A 24,960-nucleotide genomic window follows, 5' to 3' on the forward strand; every position below is an offset into this window, starting at 1 on the left:
TACAACTTAATCATTTCCTATTTACTGCAACATCCCCAATTCTAACTTGGCTCTTTATTATCGCTATTAACACTGCTACATTGCAATGCAAATTTAAACACACACTCATAACACCCATATGGAGAAATCCCTTTCTTGACCCAGTCTCTCTCTCTTACTATGAGACAATCATTTTACTTCAGTATGCCTCAAAACTACTGCAGTCTACAACTGTCTGAATGCCCTGCAGGTCATTTTTATCAATTATTTATTTTCAGTGTGTCACCTGAGCATTTTTAATTTAATTTTGAATAATTTGTTAAAGCTCCACGTGTGTTTATAACAGTTGCATTCAGTCTCATTACTTGAGTTCTTGCAGACAAAGGTGTTGACTCATTAGGTTAAAAACTGATGGTTGATATAATCTCACCTTAACAAGTGGCTAAGAAAACAAAATGCATAAAAGAAAAAACAATGTCTTGTTTTATTTTGTTTATTCATTTAAAAAATTAACATCCAACAAAAAGTCTTGTAGATAAACTATTACTTATAGTGATTATGAGATAAAAAGTAGCTCCAAGTTGTCTGAACACAAGTCACACCAAGTTCAGGATTCCATTGTCTTCAATTACAGTGATGCCTCTTCAAACAGCATACTGTTCTCTTAACTTATTAACAGATGCTGCAAATCAAACAGAAATTCAATTAAAATGCAGTTCTATCAGATGAATAAAAGCTAGGAATTTTTTGAGTTAATATGCTTTTTGGGCCTCTCAGGGTTTGTTGGTGACTTAATGGAGGCAATACTGATGAAATCCCTGTCATCACAAATATTATCATCTTTGACATCACTGACAAGGCATCGTCAATGACATCACATTTTAGTAACCAATATATCTGATAGTACACAACTTAGGGGTAGATTTATCATATGTCGGATGGACATGATCCGCTACAGCAGATCATGTCCACCCAACATCGCTAAATGCCAACAGCATACGCTGTTGGCATTTAACATTGCACAAGTATTTCTGGTGAAATGCTTTTGCAATGCCACCTCTTGCACATTTGCGGCCAATCGGCCGCTAGCAAAGGGGTGTCAATCGTCCCGATCGTATCTGATCGGGATGATTGCTGTCCGCCACCTCAGAGGTGGAGGACAAGTTAAGGACATGCAGGTTAATGGGTTTGTTATTGTGCCACAAATTAATTTGAAAACTTTGGTTTAAATTGAATATGCTGGGTATTAAAAGAGATCAGAATAGGTTTTTGAAACCCCCCATGAAAAAACATGCAAATTCCAGTGGGTTGAAATGTGGTTTATTGGGAGGTAACTGCCTTGAAATGGTAATTTCCTAACTAATGTATTTGCTGCAAGCAGGGATGTGGATGGAGTTCCTATGTCTTACAGGAAGCATACACCACACACAAAAACTTTCATAGAAAAGAGAGGAATACTGTCTTTAAAATGAGGGAGTCTCATGCACCTTTATGTAGCAGGTGATTAGCAAAGAAATCGCAATCACCTCTACTAGGTGCCAAGCATGCTCTGAATTATAAATGGTATCTTAGCTTTGAAAAAAATGTGCCCCTCTTTCAAAGAAGTTGTAAAATGTTTAGGTGGTTATTAAGTGATCAACATGGCAAAATCGATCACCTTATAGAATAATGAAAGTCTGTGTACCAATGGTTCATGGTTCACTTGTGGGATGAGAATGACTTAGATCATTAAATGCTGATGTTCTGCCAATCTGAGAATGTGGGACACTTTGTTCATTGCTAGAGAACTGCTCTTTCTGCCCTGATCATTGATTTAAGCCACTGCTGTGACATTGTCTAACTAGAATCAAAGAAATAATTCCTATCTGAAGTTAGGCCAGCTTTAGTGGGATATTTATCAAAGTGTCACCCAAAAATTCGCCGGAATTCCGCATCGTAATTGTTGCGAGATTGAAATCCTCAAGACCGGCAAATGTTGAAATTTGTGACGTAACATACGATCCCGCAATCTCAATCCGACACAGATCGATGCTTACGTCATTACAGATGTTCCAAATACACATTCGGCTCTATTTTTCCAATTTATGAAATAGTTAACAGGTACGCTCCCGTCTATTCCGATGCATCGTACCTGTTATTCAATCTGCCACCCTTGAGGCCGCGGATGCCATAGAAATCAATGGGAGTCTGAAAGCACTGAAAGCTTATGATCAATGCTGCAAGAGAATGAAATATACCCCATTGATTTCTATGGTAGAAAACAAGTTACGTTTGCACCTAACACCCTAACATAAACCCGAGTCTAAACACCCCTAATCTGCCGCCCCCGACACGCTGCAACCTAAATAAAATGTATTAACCCCTATTCCGCTGCTCTCCGACACCGCCGCCACTAAATAAACTTATTAACCCCTAAATCTCTGGCCTCCCACATCACCACCACTAACTAAACCTATTAACCCCTAAACCGTCAGCCCCCCACATCGCCAAAAACTAAATTAATCTATTAACCCCTAAACCCCTTAACTTTAAATTAAAATTACAACATCCCTATCTTAATATAAATTAAAACTTACCCGTAGAATTAAAATAAACTAGTTTTAAACTATTAATTAACCTACCCTAACTATTATACTAAAATTAACCAGTTAAATAAACTAAATTACATATTAAAAAAAAACTAACCCTACTAAAATTATTTAAATATATAATTAAACCTTATTAAAACTACTAAATTACAAAAAACAACAACAGTAAATTACAAAAAATAACAAACCAAATTATCAAAAATAAAAAAATGTTACACCTAATCTAATAGCCCTATCAAAATAAAAAAGTCCCCCAAAAATAAAAAAAACCCTAGCCTACAATAAACTACCAATGGCCATTAAAAGGCCTTTTGTGGGGCATTGTCCCAAAGATAGCTCTTTTACCTGTAAAAATAAAATACAAACACCCCCAACAGTAAAACCCACCACCCAACCAACCCCCCCAAATAAAATCCCTAACTCTAAAAAAAACCTAAGCTATTCATTGGGCATTTAGCTCTTTTACATTGCCCAGACCCTAAACTAAAAATAAAACCCACCCAAAAAACCCTTAAAAAAACCTAACACTAACACCCGACGATCAACTTACAGTTCTTGAAGGACCCATCCAGCCGGCGAAGTCATTATCCATGCGGCAAGAAGTCTTCATCCAGGCAGCCTCTTCTATCTTCATCCAGCTGACGTGGAGCGGGTCCATCCTGCAGCCATCTGACGCAGCGTTCCTCTTCTCACGGTCGCCTCCGTAAACTGAAGTGCAAGGGACGCGATTCAAGATGGCGTCCCTTGCATTCCTATTTGCTGATTTGAGTGTTAAATTCAAATCAGCCAATATGAGGCAAGCTTCTGAAATCCTATTGGCTGTTCAAATCAGCCAATAGGATGAGAGCTACTGAAATTCTATTGGCTGATAGAACTGACATGCTATTGATTGAATATCGGCAGAATGGGTTTAAAAAGGCCTGTGTGTAATGGCCAAAATGCGTTTGTGTACCTATATTGAGATAAAGTTTTCTTTATTTTATTCCAGATCTCTGTGTTAAGCTACACACAGCGTTTCTGGTTCTAATTTTCTTAGGCCTAGATTTAGAGTTTTGCGGCCAAAGGGGTGCGTTAGCTACGTGTGCTTTTTTCTGGCCGCACCTTTTAAATACCTCTGGTATTGAGAGTTCACAGAATGGCTGCGTTAGGCTCCAAAAAAGGAGCGTAGAGCATATTTACCGCAACTTCAACTCTCGATACCAGCGGTGCTTACGGACGCGGCCAGCTTCAAAAACGTGCTCGTGCACGATTCCCCCATAGAAAACAATGGGGCTGTTTGAGCTGAAAAAAACCTAACACCTGCAAAAAAGTCGCGTTCAGCTCCTAACGCAGCCCCATTGTTTGCTATGGGGAAACACTTCCTAAGTCTGCACCTAACACTCTAACATGTACCCCGAGTCTAAACACCCTTAACCTTACACTTATTAACCCCTAATCTGCCGCCCCCGCTATCGCTGACCCCTGCATATTATTAATAACCCCTAATCTGCCGCTCCGTAAACCGCTGCTACTTACATTATCCCTATGTACCCCTAATCTGCTGCCCATAACACCGCCGACCCCTATATTATGTTTATTAACCCCTAAACTGCCCCCCACAACGTCGCCTCCACTTATCAACCCCTAATCTGCCGAGCGGACCGCACCGCTATTATAATAAAGTTATTAACCCCTAATCCGCCTCACTCCCGCCTCAATAACCCTATAATAAATAGTATTAACCCCTAATCTGCCCTCCCTAACATCGCCGACACCTAACTTCAAACATTAACCCCTAATCTGCCAACCGGAGCTCACCGCTATTCTAATAAATGTATTAACCCCTAAAGCTAAGTCTAACCATAACCCTAACACCCCCCTAAGTTAAATATAATTTAAATCTAACGAAATAAATTAACTCTTATTAAATAAATTATTCCTATTTAAAGCTAAATACTTACCTGTAAAATAAATCCTAATATAGCTACAATATAAATTATAATTATATTATAGCTATTTTAGGATTTATATTTATTTTACAGGTAACTTTGTATTTATTTTAACCAGGTACAATAGCTATTAAATAGTTAAGAACTATTTAATAGCTAAAATAGTTAAAATAATTACAAAATTACCTGTAAAATAAATCCTAACCTAAGTTACAATTAAACCTAACACTACACTATCAATAAATTAATTAAATACAATACCTACAATTATCTACAATTAAACCTAACACTACACTATCAATAAATTAATTAAATTCAATATCTACAAATAACTACAATTAAATAAACTAACTAAAGTACAAAAAATAAAAAAGAACTAAGTTACAAAAAATAAAAAAATATTTACAAACATTAGAAAAAAATTACAACAATTTTAAACTAATTACACCTACTCTAAGCCCCCTAATAAAATAACAAAGCCCCCCAAAATAAAAAAATGCCCTACCCTATTCTAAATTACAAAAGTTCAAAGCTCTTTTACCTTACTAGCCCTGAACAGGGCCCTTTGCGGGGCATGCCCCAAAGAATTCAGCTCTTTTGCCTGTAAAAAAAAAAACATACAATACCTCCCCCAACATTACAACCCACCACCCACATACCCCTAATCTAACCCAAACCCCCCTTAAATAAACCTAACACTAAGCCCCTGAAGATCTTCCTACCTTGTCTTCACCTCGCCGGGTATCACACCGATCCGTCCTGGCTCCAAAATCTTCATCCAAGCCCAAGCGGGGGCTAGACATCCATCATCCGGCGGCTGAAGAGGTCCAGAAGAGGCTCCAAAGTCTTCATCCTATCCGGGAAGAAGAGGCGATCCGGACCGGCAACCATCTTGATCCAAGCGGCATCTTCTATCTTCATCCAATGAGGACCGGCTCCATCTTGAAGACCTCCACCGCGGACCCATCTTCTTCTTCCGACGACTTCCCGATGAATGACGGTTCCTTTAAGGGACGTCATCCAAGATGGCGTCCCTCGAATTCCGATTGGCTGATAGGATTCTATCAGCCAATCGGAATTAAGGTAGGAAAATTCTGATTGGCTGATGGAATCAGCCAATCAGATTCAAGTTCAATCCGATTGGCTCATCCGATCAGCCAATCAGATTGAGCTTGCATTCTATTGGCTGATCGGAACAGCCAATAGAATGCGAGCTCAATCTGATTGGCTGATTGAATCAGCCAATCGGATTGAACTTGATTCTGATTGGCTGATTCCATCAGCCAATCAGAATTTTCCTACCTTAATTCTGATTGGCTGATAGAATCCTATCAGCCAATCGGAATTCGAGGGACGCCATCTTGGATGACGTCCCTTAAAGGAACCGTCATTCCTCGGGAAGTCGTCGGAAGAAGAAGATGGGTCCGCGGTGGAGGTCTTCAAGATGGAGCCGGTCCTCATCGGATGAAGATAGAAGATGCCGCTTGGATCAAGATGGTTGCCGGTCCGGATCGCCTCTTCTTCCCGGATAGGATGAAGACTTTGGAGCCTCTTCTGGACCTCTTCAGCCGCCGGATGATGGATGTCTAGCCCCCTCTTGGGCTTGGATGAAGATTTTGGAGCCAGGACGGATCGGTGTGATACCCGGCGAGGTGAAGACAAGGTAGGAAGATCTTCAGGGGCTTAGTGTTAGGTTTATTTAAGGGGGGTTTGGGTTAGATTAGGGGTATGTGGGTGGTGGGTTGTAATGTTGGGGGGGGTATTGTATTTTTTTTTTACAGGCAAAAGAGCTGAATTCTTTGGGGCATGCCCCGCAAAGGGCCCTGTTCAGGGCTGGTAAGGTAAAAGAGCTTTGAACTTTTGTAATTTAGAATAGGGTAGGGCATTTTTTTATTTTGGGGGGCTTTGTTATTTTATTAGGGGGCTTAGAGTAGGTGTAATTAGTTTAAAATTGTTGTAATTTTTTTCTAATGTTTGTAAATATTTTTTTATTTTTTGTAACTTAGTTCTTTTTTATTTTTTGTACTTTAGTTAGTTTATTTAATTGTAGTTATTTGTAGATATTGTATTTAATTAATTTATTGATAGTGTAGTGTTAGGTTTAATTGTAGATAATTGTAGGTATTGTATTTAATTAATTTATTGATAGTGTAGTGTTAGGTTTAATTGTAACTTAGGTTAGGATTTATTTTACAGGTAATTTTGTAATTATTTTAACTATTTTAGCTATTAAATAGTTCTTAACTATTTAATAGCTATTGTACCTGGTTAAAATAAATACAAAGTTACCTGTAAAATAAATATAAATCCTAAAATAGCTATAATATAATTATAATTTATGTTGTAGCTATATTAGGGTTTATTTTACAGGTAAGTATTTATATTTAAATAGGAATAATTTATTAAATAAGAGTTAATTTATTTCGTTAGAATAAAATTATATTTAACTTAGGGGGGTGTTAGGGTTAGGGTTAAAATTATCTTTAGGGGTTAAAAAATTTATTAGAGTAGCGGTGAGCTCCGATCGGCAGATTAGGGGTTAATACTTGAAGTTAGGTGTCGGCGATGTTAGGGAGGGCAGATTAGGGGTTAATACTATTTATGATAGGGTTAGTGAGGCGGATTAGGGGTTAATAACTTTATTATAGTAGCGCTGCGGTCCGCTCGGCAGATTAGGGGTTAATAAGTGTAGGCAGGTGGAGGCGACGTTGAGGGGGGCAGATTAGGGGTTAATAAATATAATATAGGGGTCAGCGGTGTTAGGGGCAGCAGATTAGGGGTACATAGCTATAATGTAGCTGGCGGCGGCGTGCGGATGGCAGATTAGGGGTTAATAATAATATGCAGGGGTCAGCGATAGCGGGGGCGGCAGATTAGGGGTTAATAAATATAATATAGGGGTCGGCGGTGTTAGGGGCAGCAGATTAGGGGTACATAGGGATAACGTAGTTGGCGGCAGTGTACGGAGCGGAACATTAGGGGTTACATTTTTTTTATAGAGTGGCGGCGATGTGGGGGGGCCTCGGTTTAGGGGTACATAGGTAGTTTATGGGTGTTAGTGTACTTTAGAGCACAGTAGTTAAGAGCTTTATAAACCGGCATTAGCCCAGAAAGCTCTTAACTACTGACTTTTTTCTGCGGCTGGAGTTTTGTCGTTAGATTTCTAACTCTCACTTCAGACACGACTCTAAATACCGGAGTTAGAAAGATCCCATTGAAAAGATAGGATACGCAATTGACGTAAGGGGATCTGCGGTATGGAAAAGTCGCGGCTGGAAAGTGAGCGTTAGACCCTTTCCTGACTGACTCCAAATACCGGCGGTAGCCTAAAACCAGCGTTAGGAGCCTCTAACGCTGGTTTTGACGGCTACCGCTAAACTCTAAATCTAGGCCTTAGCTTTTTAAGGTGGTACAATAGTTATTATTGACAAGGTTTTTACCTACATATATCTTTTTTGAGTTTTTAAAAGCTTTATTGGTCGTTCAGTAAGATTTACATGAGGAAAGAAAATCAACTGAGAACATGAAGGACCATGAGACCTGGAGGATAAACTTATCAGTGCATTTCAATCACATAAGTATAACAGGTCATTGCTTAAATAGTCGATTCCTTTTTAGTCAACACAAAGAATTGTGATACCAAAGCACAGACAGGAACTAATAGTCCCTAAAATTTCTGGTTAGTAAGATAGGGGAAGAAGAGGGGGGATGGAGGGCAGGGAGGAATGAGATAATTACTGACATATATGGGGTTTCAATGTAACTCATCCTTCATAGTCTCTAACTCAGTCGGGTGTAAACAGATTGGGTTTCCATTCTGTATCATATTTGTGTTTCCAATCTGCCCAAGTTAATTCAAATAGGTCTGAATTGTCTAATTTATAGAATATGTCTGTCTTTCTCCATGGTGTAGATATATGCCATAGTACTACAAACTTTAGCCCAACTAGGCAGGAGCTTTTTTTCCATGCACAAGCTATAGCATTTTTAACAGTTGTGAAAAGGTAAATGCATATATACGACTGATGCTTTGGTAAAATATGTACGCCTATGTGCAATAAGGCCAAGGATGGGGACCTGGGAAGGGATATACCTAATTTGGACAGAACTAAGACGTATTACCCTTCTGACCACAGCCCCTCCAACACGTAGGAGATGCACTCGGAAACATCTTAGATAACCTGGTAGGGACGTAATACCAATGCGCTAGAAGTTTGTAAAAGGTTTCATATAAAGTTGTACAATGAATAGCTTTCTGAGTGAGTTCCAGGGTGCACCTCCAAGTATATGAAGAAACTGGGATACCCAGAAGAGACTCCCATCGTTGGAGATGAGCCGGGTTGTCGGGGAATGGAGTTCCCCCTATTAGTGCATAATCTAGTGACAAGGGTCTGCGGAGTCTATCCCCTTGGCTCCAGACGGCCTCCCAGGGGTTCAGTGGTCGAGCTAGTGTAGGTTTGAAATCCCAACTGATTAGAAAGCTTTTAATTCTGTGGTATTCAAAAGGTAAGTATGGTGGGACAAGTTCCAAATTGGGTAATATGTTTAAAGCGATCCTGCGAGGGGGAGGGCAATAGGTCAGAAACTGTAATGACTCCTAGCTGAGCCCATTTATGCGGCTGAGTTTCCTGCAATCCCGTAAGGAGACCAGCCATAGAAGTTATAGGGGAGGGGTGTGGGGCTATATGGGGAAAATGTAAAAGCTTGTCCCACATATCTAGACATTCGCGAACAATAGGGTTTATCAGGTCTAATTCTCTGCGACAATGTGGGGGGGTCCATATTAGGTCTCATAGGTGGATGTTATAAGGTAGCGAGTCCTGTTCGATTGCCCTCCACCTGCACAGGGAATGTTTGACTCCCCATTGTGCAACATGGGTGAGCATTGCACCCTCGTAATACAGAGGGCGACACTATGCCTCCAAAATTCTTAGGAAGTTGGAGTATTTTGTGTGCTACTCCAGGGGGCTTACCCTGCTAGATATATTTCATTAATTCACTTTGAAATTGCAGCAGGATGTGTTTAGGGACCCTAATGGGGAGACATCAAAATAAATACATAAACCTGGGCAAAAAGGACATTTTTAATGCAGCTAGTCTACCTAGCCAGGAAAAGTGGGATAAACTCCAGTTGTTTTTAAGGGTTAGAAGCTCCAAAAGTAGAGGAAGATAATTATCCTTGGTGTAGAATAAATTTCTCTGTCCAGTTGAAGTCAAAACTGGTTTTCAAGCATGCTAACTGGGCACACGGGATACCCTGTGTATATATCTCTGTTTTTGACAAATTCAATTTGTTAAAAGAGTGGGCTCCAAAGGAGTCCAATATCCTCAATAGTCTGGTTATAGTGTGTGCAGGGTTAGACAAAAAGAGGGTAATGTTGTCCGCAAACAAGGCTACCTTATACACAGTGCCAAAAAAAGTGACTCCCTTAATTTGAGAATCGGTTCTAATTTGCTCCGCCAGTGGTTCTATGGCCAACGCAAATAATAGGGGCGACAGGGGGCAGCCCTGTCTGGTGCCGTTTGTTATAGAGAATGGAGTAGACTGAAAACCGAGACCTCTCACCGAAGCAGTGGGAATAGAGTAGAGGGCTTTAACCGCCGTAATCCTTTCACTGGGGAACTGAAAATCCTCAAGGACTTCCCATAGGAACTGCCATCGCACACGATCAAAAGCCTTTTCGGTATCCAAAGAGATGACCAATAAAGGCTTGTTAAAGCTAGAGGAAAGACTAAGGATATTTAACAGTCGATAAGTATTATCTGGGCCTTCCCATTGTGGAAGAAACCCCACCTGAGACTCACTACATAAACTTTATGTCATTGTTAATGAGGGATATTGTCCTATCACTGGAGCACAATGAAGGGTCCTTATTTGGTTTAAGGATAGTTACAATGGTAGCTTCCAAAAATTCTTTCTTGAAGCAGCCCTCCTCCCTAGCAAGATTGTAGAGCCTAAGTAATAAAAGGGAAAGCTCCCGGATAAAGATTTTATAAAAATGGACTGGGCAACCATCTGGACCAGGGGATTTAAAGGATTTTGATTTTTTAAACGACCTGCTGGATTTCCATGAGAGAAAAAAGGAACTCAAAAGGTCAGGCTGTTTGGGGATGAGTGTGGGGAGCTTTAAAGACTCAAAATAAGTGCGTATGTTTTCTAAAGAAGTCGCTTGAGGCCTTTCGGAGCTATTTATGTTATACTGGTTTGAGTAATACTTGGCAAATTCCTCTCCGATTTGGGATGGGATATCGAGGAGAGAATGTGAAGAACGTATACTGTGGATGCGCGAGGCGCCTACTCTGTTTCTGATTTTGTTGGCCAAAAGGGTGTCCGCTTTATTACTTTTATAATAGAACAACTGTTTCAATTTGGTTAGATTAATCTGAGTTCTACGTAGCTCGATTTGAGAGACATGATTCTTGGTATTAGTAATTTCGAGTGTTAAGGCTGCAGACGGGGTAACCCTATTCTGTGTTTCTAGATTTCTAAGCTTAATATGGGCTTGCGACAGGGTGAGTCCGGTTTGCTTTCTAAGGTGTGCTTGTTTACCGATCATGAGTCCTCTTATAGTAGTTTTCGCAGCTCCCCACAAAGTATCATCTCGGACTAGAACATTATCATTAGTCTGTATAAAATGTATGAGTTCCTTACGGAGCTCTTCTCTAAACGGAACATCTCCAAGGAGGTGGTGAGGCATGCGCCATGGGGCTCTAGTGTATGGAGTGTTTGCCGAGTGCATATCAGCCAGGACATGACCGTGATCCGACCAGGCACACAGGGAAATGTTAGCTTGCATGATGAGGTCTAATGAATCAGCCGTGGAAAATATGTAGTCGAGTCTAGCATACTGCTTGTGTGGGTGTGAAAATGTGTGTAGTCCTTGTCTTTAGGGTGGATAGCTCTCCAAACATCATAGTACCCTGAGCAGGACATTAAGTTGCGGAACCTGTTGGCCAAAAGTTCAGCATGCGAGTGTGTCTTGTCTACACCAGCAGTCTTCCTATCAGCTCTGGGGTCCCAGACCATATTAAAGTCCCCAGCTAAAATAACTCTACCCTGTTTGACCTGATCAATTACGTTAAGGATGTGTTTCAGATATTTGGGCTGATGGGCATTGGGGAGGTAGACCGAGGCCAGCGTGTAAACTACGTGATTCAATTTACAGATCAGAATGACATATCTAGATTGAGGGTCCTTAATAACCTGGATTGACTCAAATGCAAGTCTCTTATGGAGTAACATAGCAGTGCCTCTGGATTTTTTTGGTAAAAGGGGCATATTCAATGTGGGTGTAGGACTTGGAGGAGAGTCTAATAGGTTCGTTCGCAAACCAGTGTGTTTCCTGGAGGAAAACTATGTCGGGGTTATGGTGCTTTAACGAACGCAGTAATAGACTGCGTTTGTGAGGAGAGTTGAGGCCTCTAACATTATGAGTGAGAATTCATAAGGTTGACTTATCCATATATTAAAATGTAGATACAACTAAGATGGTGTATGAGAACCTTTTAATAAGGGATGGGTGGAAGAGGGGGGCAGGGTAGGGGTAGGTAGTGTAGACTAGACACTGGTAAAGCATCTGAAAGTGTGGTGGAAGTAGTCCACCTTAAAGGAACCCTAAAATGGGCTTCTAACTGGGGGGGGGGAGAATACTATGCTCGAGAGCAGGTGAGATAAGGGCCATAACTCCAGCCCCGCTCTAGAACAATACATTTTATGTCAATAACTAGTAAACAGTAAACCTTGATTTAAACAGTGCAAAACAGCATAAAGAACATTGTTAAAAGTGCATATCTAAACATTTGAAGGTGTGAACAAAAAATAAACAGTCCAGAAAAGTAATAAATTACCAGGTTGTCCTGGCATGCCAGTGTGGTGGTAGAATGTTCATATAGTGCCTAAACTCTGACCCGGCAAATCAGGTTGTGTCCCCAAGAGGCCTGATAGCGTTCTGAGGTTGGTGTATCCTAGGGCGCTTAAATATTTGATCTTTTGCGGACCATTCTGGTGCAGAGACGCGCAGTTTAGGATGAGAAGGCTCTTGCAGGGGTGGAGGTTCATGCAGGAGACCCCAAGATGTAAGGAGAGAAAGTCCCTGAGAAACAGTAGTGGCCACAGACGTTTGGTTATCTTTGGTGATGATGAGTCTGATGGGGTAGCCCCATCTGTTACGGTTGCCTCCAGGCTGGCTGGAAGTTGGACCGTAGAAAAGGATGCTCCTAGCGCTCACCAAAGGATCATCAGCACCGTAGACACCATAAGTAATGCAGACTCTACGAACCACCGCTGCTGGGCTGGTATCTCGCCGTCTGCTCTGCGCCCTGGACCTACGACCAGGCTCCAGTAGGTGAACCTCTCCCTTCTGTAGAGCGAAGCAGGATCGGGAACAAGAGCTCTTACAAGAGCTCAGTAGCTAAGGGAGTATGAAGAGCATAGCAATCCCTGTAGTGATTATAGCTGTCCCCTACAAACATGAGTCAAGGCTGCAAGTTAGAGGGTCAGAAGAGGTCTGAAGTGCTGGAACACCCAGCCTGCTTTTTATTGAGGTTACATGCAAAAAGGACACTCTCAGGGGGAGGCATAAAATCCCCAATCACACATTTGATACATTTAGATAGAGAGACAACGCCCTGTGACAGGCCACAATGAATTACATTACTTCAGCAGATAACAAGTTACACACAAGAAAACAATGCAGTCCATCTTATCAACTAGAAGTCTGACTCTGGAGGTGATTAGACAATGGGAATGTTTATCCCTAAACTTAATTAGAGCTGATGCCAGCAAACTTGTATTTAGAAAATAGCTTCTTAAAGCTGAACAAAATTAACTCTTTCTGTCACATAGCACTTAATGGCACATAATGAAAACTAATGCTTTTGTAACAGTGCTCCCTTTCTGTGGCACACTCTGCCTGTGTGGTACTTGGTTCAGTAAGCCCTATTTACTGAACCAAGTGGGAGAAAGCCAGGGACAAGTTATTTTACAGGTCTGGGGACATAGTCTTAAAGGGGCATTGTTCACCAAAGTCACAATATGTCCCCAGACGGTTCTTAAAGGGCCATACACACCCAATAAAAGTTAATACGTTTTCAGGGGAACAATCTTCCAGGGGCCATAGTCATGAGGAAGGAGGCTGGCAAATAGGCTTATCCAAAATCCAGGGAAGCAGGGCAATTTTCCATTTAAAGGGCCAGTTACAAATAGCGGTTTGTAACATATCTCCCCTTTTGGAGGGAGACTAACCAGGCACCTGACCTTCTGTCGGTCAGTGCCTAAGTTAGTCTCGCAACCCACCCACAAATAAACATTAGCAGCAAAGTAGCCCCCCCACAATAAGTAGTACTGGCCTGTAGGTTCCAGGTTGTAGGATGAAAGTGTAGCATCCTCGGCCTTCCTGGCGCAGCTGGGCAAATAGCTGGTGGTACTTGAGGGGGCAGAGGCCAGTGGCACTCTGCCCTGGTGCCAGCACTTCTGCTGGGGTGAGGGGTTTGCAGGCCAGTCCTGTAACAAGGGGGTCTGTAGGGCAGAGGCCAGCCGTGCTCTGTCCTGATGCCAGCTCTTCTGCTGGGGGAATTGGGGCATAGTCCTGCCCGGTGGCAAAGGGAACGTGGGGGTCAGTGGGGGTTAACATCTCCACTGTTAATCCTGGGCCCAAGTTAGGAGTTAGCTGGGGAGGGGGAGATTGGCTTACCTCCTCCTCCTGATACTCCGGCGGCCGTTGGGAAGGGAGGTCGATGCTCTCCGCTCCCTGTGGAACATGCTGCGGCTGGGGAGAGAGACCAGTTGTCTCCTCTCCCTGGAAGGCACACTCCGGCTGGGGAGGGAGGTCGATGCTCTCCCCTCCCTGTAGCTGGGTCTGTCGCTGGGGATCTGGGCCGCCTGCCCAGCATCCCTGTAGGGCCGGTAGAGAGACTGCGGTCCCATCTCCACCTGCCTGCTGGGGGTCCTCCCAGGACCAGTCTATGAGGCCTGCTGCCTCGGGTATCTCTGGTTGGGGTTGGGGAAGGAGACCGGTTGTCTCTTCCCTCTGCACGGTATACTGCCGCTGGGGAGGGAGGTCGCTGCTCTCCTCTCCCTGTAACTCACTTTCTCGCTGGAGACCAGGTGTCCATACCCCCAAACTCCACAGTTGGCGCTCAAAGGCTCGTGCCGCTTTGTTCTCAGTATCCAATTTTTGGATGATTCGACTGACTACCTCCTGCGCAGGGTCTGGACCATATCGGACTAGCCGCCTCTTTACCTCTGGAACAAAATCAGCGCCCTCATAGCGACGGATCAGGTTGAGGTGCTCTTCACAGGGTTCGGACCAGTGTCTTGTCAGCTCCATGCTGCTGTAGGTAGGGACGCTGCGCAGTGGCTAGCGTTGCCCTCAATAACTCTCATACGATACCAGTGCTGTTGGGGTGCTGCTCCTTGCGCTAGGACGCTATCCCACCGCTGCCGCCAAATGTTACGGTTGCCTCCAGGCTGGCTGGAAGTTGGACCGTAGAAAAGGATGCTCCTAGCGCTCACCAAAGGATCATCAGCACCGTAGACACCATAAGTAATGCAGACTCTACGAACCACCGCTGCTGGGCTGGTATCTCGCCGTCTGCTCTGCGCCCTGGACCTACGACCAGGCTCCAGTAGGTGAACCTCTCCCTTCTGTAGAGCGAAGCAGGATCGGGAACAAGAGCTCTTACAAGAGCTCAGTAGCTAAGGGAGTATGAAGAGCATAGCAATCCCTGTAGTGATTATAGCTGTCCCCTACAAACATGAGTCAAGGCTGCAAGTTAGAGGGTCAGAAGAGGTCTGAAGTGCTGGAACACCCAGCCTGATTTTTATTGAGGTTACATGCAAAAAGGACACTCTCAGGGGGAGGCATAAAATCTCCAATCACACATTTGATACATTTAGATAGAGAGACAACGCCCTGTGACAGGCCACAATGAATTACATTACTTCAGCAGATAACAAGTTACACACAAGAAAACAATGCAGTCCATCTTATCAACTAGAAGTCTGACTCTGGAGGTGATTAGACAATGGGAATGTTTATCCCTAAACTTAATTAGAGCTGATGCCAGCAAACTTGTATTTAGAAAATAGCTTCTTAAAGCTGAACAAAATTAACTCTTTCTGTCACATAGCACTTAATGGCACACAATGAAAACTAATGCTTTTGTAACAGTGCTCCCTTTCTGTGGCACACTCTGCCTGTGTGGTACTTGGTTCAGTAAGCCCTATTTACTGAACCAAGTGGGAGAAAGCCAGGGACAAGTTATTTTACAGGTCTGGGGACATAGTCTTAAAGGGGCATTGTTCACCAAAGTCACAATATGTCCCCAGACAGTTCTTAAAGGGCCATACACACCCAATAAAAGTTAATACGTTTCCAGGGGCCATAGTCATGAGGAAGGAGGCTGGCAAATAGGCTTCTCCACAATCCAGGGAAGCAGGGCAATTTTCCATTTAAAGGGCCAGTTACAAATAGCGGTTTGTAACACCACCTATATTTTATGTTGGTTTTGCGGAGAATGGTAGTAACAGGCTGGAACTGCTGGCGTTGCTGGAGAGTATGGGCGACAGGTCAGGGAGGAGTTGGACACCTCTGAATCTCTCACTAAGAGTTGGCTTCTTGAAGGCAGCTTGCATTAACTTATCTTTGTATAGGAAGCTGTGAAAACAAGCAATGACGTCTCTCAGCTTGTCCGGGGCCACCATCCTAGAACGGAGGGCCCTGTGAGCTCGCTCCATGGTGCTCGTTAAACCCTCAGGAGAGCCCACCAATTCCTGGAACAGAGCTTGTAGGTATTCGTGTAGCTCTGTCGGTGCCCCTAAATCTTATGTTGTTGCGCCTGGACCTGTCTTCAACATCCCCCAGTTTGAACTCCAGCTGCGAGATTTGTTCAGCTAGGTTTTCAGAATACGAGAGCAGGCTAGATTGGTCCACAGCGATATCATCCTGTTTGCGCTCTAACGCATCCACCCTTTCGCCAATTTCAGAAATCTCCTTCTTACGTTCAGCAGAACTGCGCTGGATCTCCTGAGTTATGGATAGAGTCTGCATGGCTAGCATTTTTTTTAAGTGTAGATTCCGTAATAAAATGTTGGGAAGCGATAGTAGAGTGCATGCTAGATTGGGACTCCTCATCCTGAGAGTCAGGGTCACTTAGCTCTCTGCGGGCCTCCAGGGCCGGTTCTTTAACTGACTGTGTAAAATGGTCATACGCTGTTTTCTTAGACTTGGGGTGCTTCCTGGCAGAGTGAGGCATTTTGGAGAGTGCTCAATACCCACTGTAGCAACCCAATGGACAACTATTCTAACAAGAGATATACACACCGCTGTTGAGAAAGAGGGTTAGATCAACTAATGCATTAACATTTTAGGCATTACACATATACCTTTAGAGCGGGGCTGGTAACCATTACCTTAGTAACGCTACATCATTTTGTCTATTGCTGTCTATGCTCTATCTAATGGAGCAAATACAAGAATAGAGACCCATAAAGATGTAACTCACTTGGATCCAAGGAAAAAGGAAAAGATCAGAAAAGAATCAGATGTGATACTCAGTCCCCACCTCTGGGTAGAGTTGGATATGACCCACAGGGAAGGGGAAAAGGGAGGTGGCAGTGACCCACCTAGACAAGCTATTCAGGAAAGGGAGAGGTGGAGGGAATTTTAGATAAAAAGAGATTACGCTTAGTTCCAGAGAGGAAAAAGAGAAAGAAGCTGCCCACTAGACACACAGGTAGGGTAAAGGTAAGGACAGAATGCCTTGTACTAACAATATCAGGTATTAACACTCCTTCCACAATTTGTATGTAATGAGGATAATATATACAGTTTTGTTACAAATAGACAATATGTTGTGTCTCCCCAAGCTAGGCCTATAGGGCGCCACGCAAATTCCTAGGGACTCAGCACCCCCACCTCAGGGACAAAAGGGATACGACCATAGGAAGGGCAAAAGGTATATGGAAGTGACCAGCCTGGGAAGCCAGGCCAGAAGGGAAGATGCGGGATGTGGTCACAGAGGCTTACAACATTTTTTTGTTATATATTTGTTTACAAAAACCTCCAGTATTAGACAAGAGTGTTCTGTTCGGGTGACCTTATAGGATTAGGCAGGTCACTGGCATGCAATACTTCTAATATAAACCCAACAGGTTGGGAGTAGTTACAGTGTGCATATAGCAGGGACCCTATAGGATGTGGCTGAGGGCCTGCAGTGCTGTGCCTTTTATAGTGAGCCAGCAAAGATTATCTAGGCATTAGGGGAGGAGGCAGTGAGAGGGGCCTCTTATGCCTTTATAGTGAAATGTGTGCTTTGTCCAGCTGGGGTATCTTTCTTGTGGGGTTCCCTATTTAATGGCCCCCAAGTGTAAGCTGCAAGGAGGGGTCAAGAAAGGTAAAGGCTTCTTAAGGCAGTGACCATTTCAAATAAGTATAGCAGGCCACAGTCAATACATCCCTCCAAGTCAGAATCTCCACAATGGGTATGGCAATATATACTAGGACTCAGTTTTCTGAATTACACTGTTAGGAAGAGTCTGCAGAGTGTAAGTTCCACTAAAATGGGTAAGGGTGAGGGCAGAAGCTGCAGGAACATTCACATGATTCTCTTGGCCCCAGTAGATTTTAAGGCTAGGCAAAGTATAAGTGTGACAACTAGAAAATATACCAGAAAGATCTCACCCAGTTATTTAGGATGTCGCCACTCTCATGATGGTTTGTCCTGTCTCTGCTGCAGGATTAGATGTGGCGCAGAAAGCACCTTATGAACAGGGCAAGATGGATGCTGCTAGGAATCTTCTGTTAGAAAAATAAACCCCCCTTGTATCTGGTGCAGCGTGGTTCCATCTGCAGGACCCGGTATGGCATGGTAAGGGATCTGGGTAGCTCCACTATACTTGGGAGATAGTTATGATGCAAGTGAAGGGCGCCTTTCCACCAAGCAAGAGGGTGGCCATTCGCGCCAACACGCAGCTCTCCGTGTAAGATCTGACTTCAGCTCAGTCCGCGGTAGGACCGCCAGATGACTTGACCCACCTTGGAGAACCTGGGTTCAGGAACAGCAGACAACTAGGTACTTAGAGAATGGTAAGCACCACAGACTTAGCTAAGGCCCGGATGGCATGTAGGAGAATGATTTATTCCGGTTTAAGCTCTCTCAATATGTCATCCGCTAGGGCACATATGGACACTTGTCACTAAGTACCGGAGTATTGTATGGCAGAGTTGAGAACCGTCTTGAAGTGTAGGGAGGTGCCTCCTGAGCCCTTAGTTGCAACCCGCCGACTTTGCTGATTTAAGAACGTGAAGTTCTCATCAATGTAGATCCCAGATTAACCGTAGGGGACTTACCTCAGTGTCTCGAATAGTTAGAGTATATGTGGGTCTTATAATACTCCGATTTGCCTCTTTTGTGTAAGCAATTACACGGAGCTCTTGTAATATGTGACTAGCCTGTTTGGCGGTTAACTCCGCCCCCCTACCTACATATATTTTTAACCTTAACTAATAAAGTTTGATTTTAAACTATAGTTATTCCAATTCATAGCTGATTCAATACGGCTTATCTATACCAAGTGTTAGGAAAGAGTGCTCATTAATCCCTTCTTATCCCTCCTCCTTTCCCTTACCCTGTAATTATACAGTTATATTTAAAGGGGCAACAACGAGGTTTACTTAACCTTTATTTCCTATAGCAATCCGATCATAGTGCCAATATTTTTCTCTTTTTTCTTAAGTCTTGATGGACTGCAATCACCTGATTTGACATAGACTTATCACAAGATTTACACAGCTAAGCAAGGGGACACATAACATTTTAACAAACATACTGTAACTGAGAAAGGGTTTAATTATCAGTGGATTGCCCTTCCAAAAGGTCACCAAATTGTCCAGAGACTTGTGCTGCACCAGTTTTCTCTAAGAAAAATTATAGAGGAAACAGTAAGGATATATGCATAGGAAGAGTATAAAGCACAACAAATAGTTAACCAACAAAAATAGAAATGGCACAATGTAAAAAATGATATCCCAGTAAGGATTACAGAAAGTGTACTGTCACGTTATGCTCAATAAAACAGTTGTGACAGTCTTCATTTAAGGTATATTAAATCACCACAGCTACTAAATGGTTAAATTATCGGTTTTAAGTAAACTCTGATAAGCCTGAGTGTTTGACCCCTTTACCTGTCCTGAGAGTTTTCTCCCTGTGCTGACAAAATTGCCACCGATCTGTAGTGAGGAGACGAGAAGGAGAAACAGGAAGGTATGCTAAAATAGCACCAAAAAGCTAACCCTGATGTCCCAACTCTGAAGAAGAATCAGAAACTGCCATCTAGTAATGAAATCCTTCTTGCAGGCTCCGGTGGGTGCAGAGAACTGCCTGAGTGTGGTAACTCAGGAGTGAGCTAAAGCTGATAGCAGTAAATTTAAAGTGACAGTAACTGTTTTTTTTTTTTTTTTTTTAAGGTTTAAAGATTTTATTGGTGTCTTTCAATTTTACAAAATATTAACTTTCAAAATACATATGGCTAGATTATGAGTCTTGCGTTAGGGTTAAAAAGCAGCGTTGAGAGGTCCCAACGCTGCTTTTTAACGGCCGCTGGTATTACGAGTCTTGCAGGTACAGGCTCACCGCTCACTTTTTTGGCGCGACTCTAAAATACCGCAAATCCACTTACGTAAATTGCGTATCCTATATTTTCAATGGGATTTTCCTAACGCCAGTATTATGAGTCTTCCTAAAAGTGAGCGATAGACCCTCTCCTGTCAAGACTGGTACCGCATTTAAAAGTCAGTAGTTAAGAGTTTTATGGGCTAACGCCGTAACATAAAACTCTTAACTAAAGTGCTAAAAAGTACACTAACACCCATAAACTACCTATTAACCCTGCAACTATAATAAATGTATTAACCCCTAAACCGCCGTACTCCCGCCTCGCAAACACTAGTTAAATTTTATTAACCCATAATCTGCCGTCCCTAACATCGCCACCACCTACCTACATTTATTAACCCCTAATCTGCCGCCCCCAACGTCGCCGCCACTATATTAAATGTATTAAACCCTAAATCTAACTCTAACCCTAACCCTAACACCCCCCTAACTTAAATATAATTTTAATAAATCTAAATAAAATTACTACAATTCACTAAATTATTCCTATTTAAAACTAAATACTTACCTATAAAATAAACCCTAAGATAGCTACAATATAACTAATAGTTACATTGTAGCTATCTTAGGGTTTATTTTTATTTTACAGGCAACTTTGTATTTATTTTAACTAGGTACAATAGTTATTAAATAGTTATTAACTATTTAATAACTACCTAGCTAAAATAAATACAAATTTACCTGTAAAATAAATCCTAACCTAAGTTACAATTCCACCTAACACTACACTACAATTAAATTAATTACCTAAACTAACTACAATTAAATACAAATTAAATACAATTAAATAAAATAATCTAAAGTACGAAAAAAACCAAACACTAAATTTCAGAAAATAATAAAATAATTACAAGTTTTTAAACTAATTACACCTAATCTAATCCCCCTAAAAAAAAGCCCAACAAAATAATAAAAAATCCCTACCCTACACTAAATTACATATAGCCCTTAAAAGGGCCTTTTGCGGGGCATTGCCCCAAAGTAATCAGCTCTTTTACAAGTAAAAAAAAATACAATACCCCCCCAACATTAAAACCCACCACCCACACACCCAACCCTACTCTAAAACCCATCCAATCCCCCCTTAATAAAACCTAACACTAACCCCTTGAAGATCACCCTACCTTGAGATGTCTTCACCCAACCGGGCAGAAGTGGTCCTCCAGACGGGCAAAAGTCTTCATCCAAGCTGGGAAAAATAGGTCCTCCAGATGGGCAGAAGTCTTCATCCAGACGGCATCTTTTATCTTCATCCATCTGGAGCGGAGCGGGTCCATCTTCAAGACATCCGACACGGAGAATCCTCTTCTGTCTTCATCCGACGACTAAATGACAGTACCTTTAAGTGACGTCATCTAAGATGACATCCCTTCAATTCCGATTGGCTGATAGAATTCTATCAGCCAATCGAAATTAAGGTAGAAAAAATCCTATTGGCTGATCCAATCAGCCAATAGGATTGAGCTCGCATTCTATTGGCTTTTCCAATCAGTTGGAAGTTGCCTGTAAAATAAAAATAAACCCTAGATACAATGTAACTATTAGTTATACTGTAGCTAGCTTAGGGTTTATTTTATAGGTAAGTATTTAATTTTAAATAGGAATTATTTAGTTAATTGTAGTAATTTTATTTAGATTTATTTAAATTATATTTAAGTTAGGGGGTGTTAGGGTTAGACTTAGGTTTAGGGGTTAATAACTTTATTATAGTGGCGGCGACGTTGGGGGCGGCAGATTAGGGGTTAATAAGTGTAGTTCGTTTGCGGCGACATTGGGGGGCAGCAGATTAGGGGTTAATAAATATAATGTAGGTTGCGGCGATGTTGAGGGCAGCAGATTAGGGATTTATAGATATAATGTAGGTGGAGGCGGTGTCCGGAGCGGCAGATTAGGGGTTAATAATATAATGTAGGTGTCAGCGATAGTGGGGGCAGCAGATTAGGGGTTAATAAGTGTAAGATTAGGGGTGTTTAGACTAGGGGTTCATGTTAGGGTGTTAGGTGTAAACGTAAATTTTCTTTCCCCATAGAAATCAATGGGGCTACGTTAGGAGCTAAACACTGCTTTTTTGCAGGTGTTAGGTTCTTTTTCAGCCAGCTCTGCCCCATTGATTCCTATGGGGAAATCGTGCACGAGCACGTTTTGCAAACTCACTGCTACCGTAAGCAGTGCTGGTATTGAGGTGAGATGTGGAGCTAAATTTTGCTCTTCGCTCACTTTTCTGCGGCTAACGCCGGGTTTTAAACAACCTGTAATACCAGCGTTGTCTCTAGGTGAGCGGTGAGCATAATAAACTGCTCGTTAGCACCGCACAGCATTACCGACAAAACTCGTAATCTAGGTGATAGACTTCGAGTAACTAATTTTTTAACATTTTTTTTTTTAAATTATTGAAATTGTGCTGGGAAAGAAACTATTTAGGTGCACAGTATAAATAGTAATAAAACTACACTGCACATGCAACAACTGTTGTGAAATTTGTATTTTTAAAACTGAATTTAAGGCATGTTATTTTCTTTACTGTAAATTTATTTTTCCCACCTCTGCTAGTAGGCTCAGCGAACAACAGTTCTGTAGCTTGTTCAATGTATGAATTGTGTTATGACCCAAGGGATGTCTCCCTAAGGGTGATGGGGAAACCAGATGTGGACACCTTGCCCAATGTGCTTAGAGGGGCATGACTGCACCTCACTGACGAAGCCCAAAATTATCATTTGGGGTTGTCATGTTCCTTGTTCAAAGGAGAATTGCCTGGTATTTAGGGGCTGGACTGAGCTAACTAGGTGGGATCAGGCTGATATACTTCACGAAAGTTCTCATCTGTCAAAAGACAAAAGAAGCTGTTCCTAGATGGTAACTCACCATAGAACAAGTTACTGAGCTGTTAGTTCCTGGTAGAGCACTTCTCTTTCTGTATCCATTTGTATTATGGCCCTTGGCAAGTCTCCCTAAGGGTGATGGGGGAAACCAGACATGAACGCATTGGCCTGTGTTCTTAGAGGGATATGGCTGCACTTCACTGAAAAAGCCCACAGAAGGCTGAGACAATTGTCTGGCTTTGTCATATTCCTTATTCAGAGTAGAATTACCTGGTATTTCGGGGCTTGACTGACCTGACTAGGTGGAATCAGACTGATATACTTCAGAAAAGTTCTCTTCTGTGAAAAGCACAATTTTGCTAAAAGAGTCTGTATCCTAGGTGGTAACTCGCCATAGAACAAGCTACTGAGCTGTTGTTCATTCCTGGTAGAGAATTTCTGTATGGGTTCCATGGCTGTAGCAGAACTTTCACTGGCAGATCTGGCCTATTTTGTAAACATTTCCCTTTGCAGTTCTCGCTGTTGTTTTGCAAATTAAAAGGTGGCAAGATAGAGTCAACATATGGAAATCACTTATTACCTTTATAGAAAAACACACATATAAGAAAATATACTAGACACTAAAAGCAGAGTAATCTGATTTGTATTGACTGCAGGATTTAAGTAAACCTCCTACACCCTGTTAACTTTGCTCTCCCCAGCAAAGTTTCCCTTTTCTAGCAAACTCCATTATCTTCTATCGCAGACATCTTGCAACTCTAAGGGACAGCCACTTTATTTATAGAATTCCCTGAAAGCAGCCCCGGCGAGTGTCAGCCTGGATGACCACGTCTGACACAGAAAAGTTTTTAGAAATCTGACCTTAGTGTCTTTCTTTATTGCACATGCAGTGCTTATTTTAATTAAATAGCTTCCACGTGCGCATCAGCTCTTAAAAGGACAGTCAAGTCAAAATTAAACATTAATTTTTCAGATAGGGCATGCAATTTTAAACAACTTTTCAATTTACTTTTGTCATCAAATTTGTTTTTTTTTCTCTTGGAATTATGTGTTGAAAGCTAAACCTATGTAGGCTAATATGCTAATTTCTAAATCTTTGAAGGCTGCCTCTAATCTCAGTGCATTTGGACAGTTTTCCACAGCTAGAAATTGCTAGTTAATGTTTTCCATATAGATAACATAGTGCTCAATCACGTGGAATTATTTAGGGCTAGATTACAATTTGAGCGCAAAATATTACCTATGCGAAAGTGATATTTGCGCTCAACTTAGTAATACCCGTGCACGCAAATGCACTGGTATTACAAGTGAGGCGCAATGCAAACGCGACCTTGTGTCCATATTGCATGAAAGCATTGTGCTCATGAGAGAGCACTTGGAAGCCTTGTTCTCATGCCCTCAGACACCCGCCAACTTTAGCCTCTTATAACTGCTTCATGCAGCTACTTTATTAAAAAATAAAGATGCTACCATTTTTATTTTTTAACAAAGATTACTATACTAAAAATTGGGGGCAATTGGGGGACATTTAGAAAATCAGGGGTCTGACCTCTGGTTAATTTTCTTAATGCTAATTGCTACTGCAAGCACTTGTAATGGCTGGTTATTTATCACGTGCCCGTAAACAGGCAAATTTGCTCATTTACACGAGCGAGAAAAATTATCTCTCCACTTGTAATCTAGCCCTTAGTCAGCACTGATTGGCTTAAATGAAAGTCTGTCAAAAGAACTGAAATAAGGGGGCAGTCTACAGAGGCTTAGATACAAGGTAATCAGATTATCACAGAGGTAAAAAGTAAATTGATATAACCGTGTTTGTTATGCAAAACTGGGAAATTGGTTATAAAGGGATTACCTATCTTTTCAAAAAATAAAAATTCTGAAGTGAACTATCCCTTTAACCACTTAATGACCAGTGCTGTACAGGGTATGGTGCTGGTTGTTCAGCCCTTAAGGACCAACACCGTACCA

The 24,960-nt window shown here is 42.0% G+C and overlaps 1 protein-coding gene across 3 annotated transcripts in view; it reads right to left on the minus strand.

Annotated features, from left to right (window-relative positions):
• Nucleotides 1-456: 456 nt before the first annotated feature.
• The window catches only part of LOC128653352 (sushi, von Willebrand factor type A, EGF and pentraxin domain-containing protein 1), a 260,201-nt gene continuing 235,697 nt past the window's right edge, over nucleotides 457-24,960 (minus strand). For all 3 annotated transcript variants that reach the window (XM_053706580.1, XM_053706581.1, XM_053706579.1), the window contains one exon: nucleotides 457-661. In XM_053706580.1, the coding sequence (XP_053562555.1) occupies nucleotides 624-661 (38 nt within the window). In that variant the 3' untranslated portion in view covers nucleotides 457-623. The remainder of the gene's footprint in view (nucleotides 662-24,960) is intronic.

This window comes from Bombina bombina, chromosome 3 (genome assembly GCF_027579735.1).
Source record: "Bombina bombina isolate aBomBom1 chromosome 3, aBomBom1.pri, whole genome shotgun sequence".
Lineage (NCBI taxonomy): Eukaryota > Metazoa > Chordata > Amphibia > Anura > Bombinatoridae > Bombina > Bombina bombina.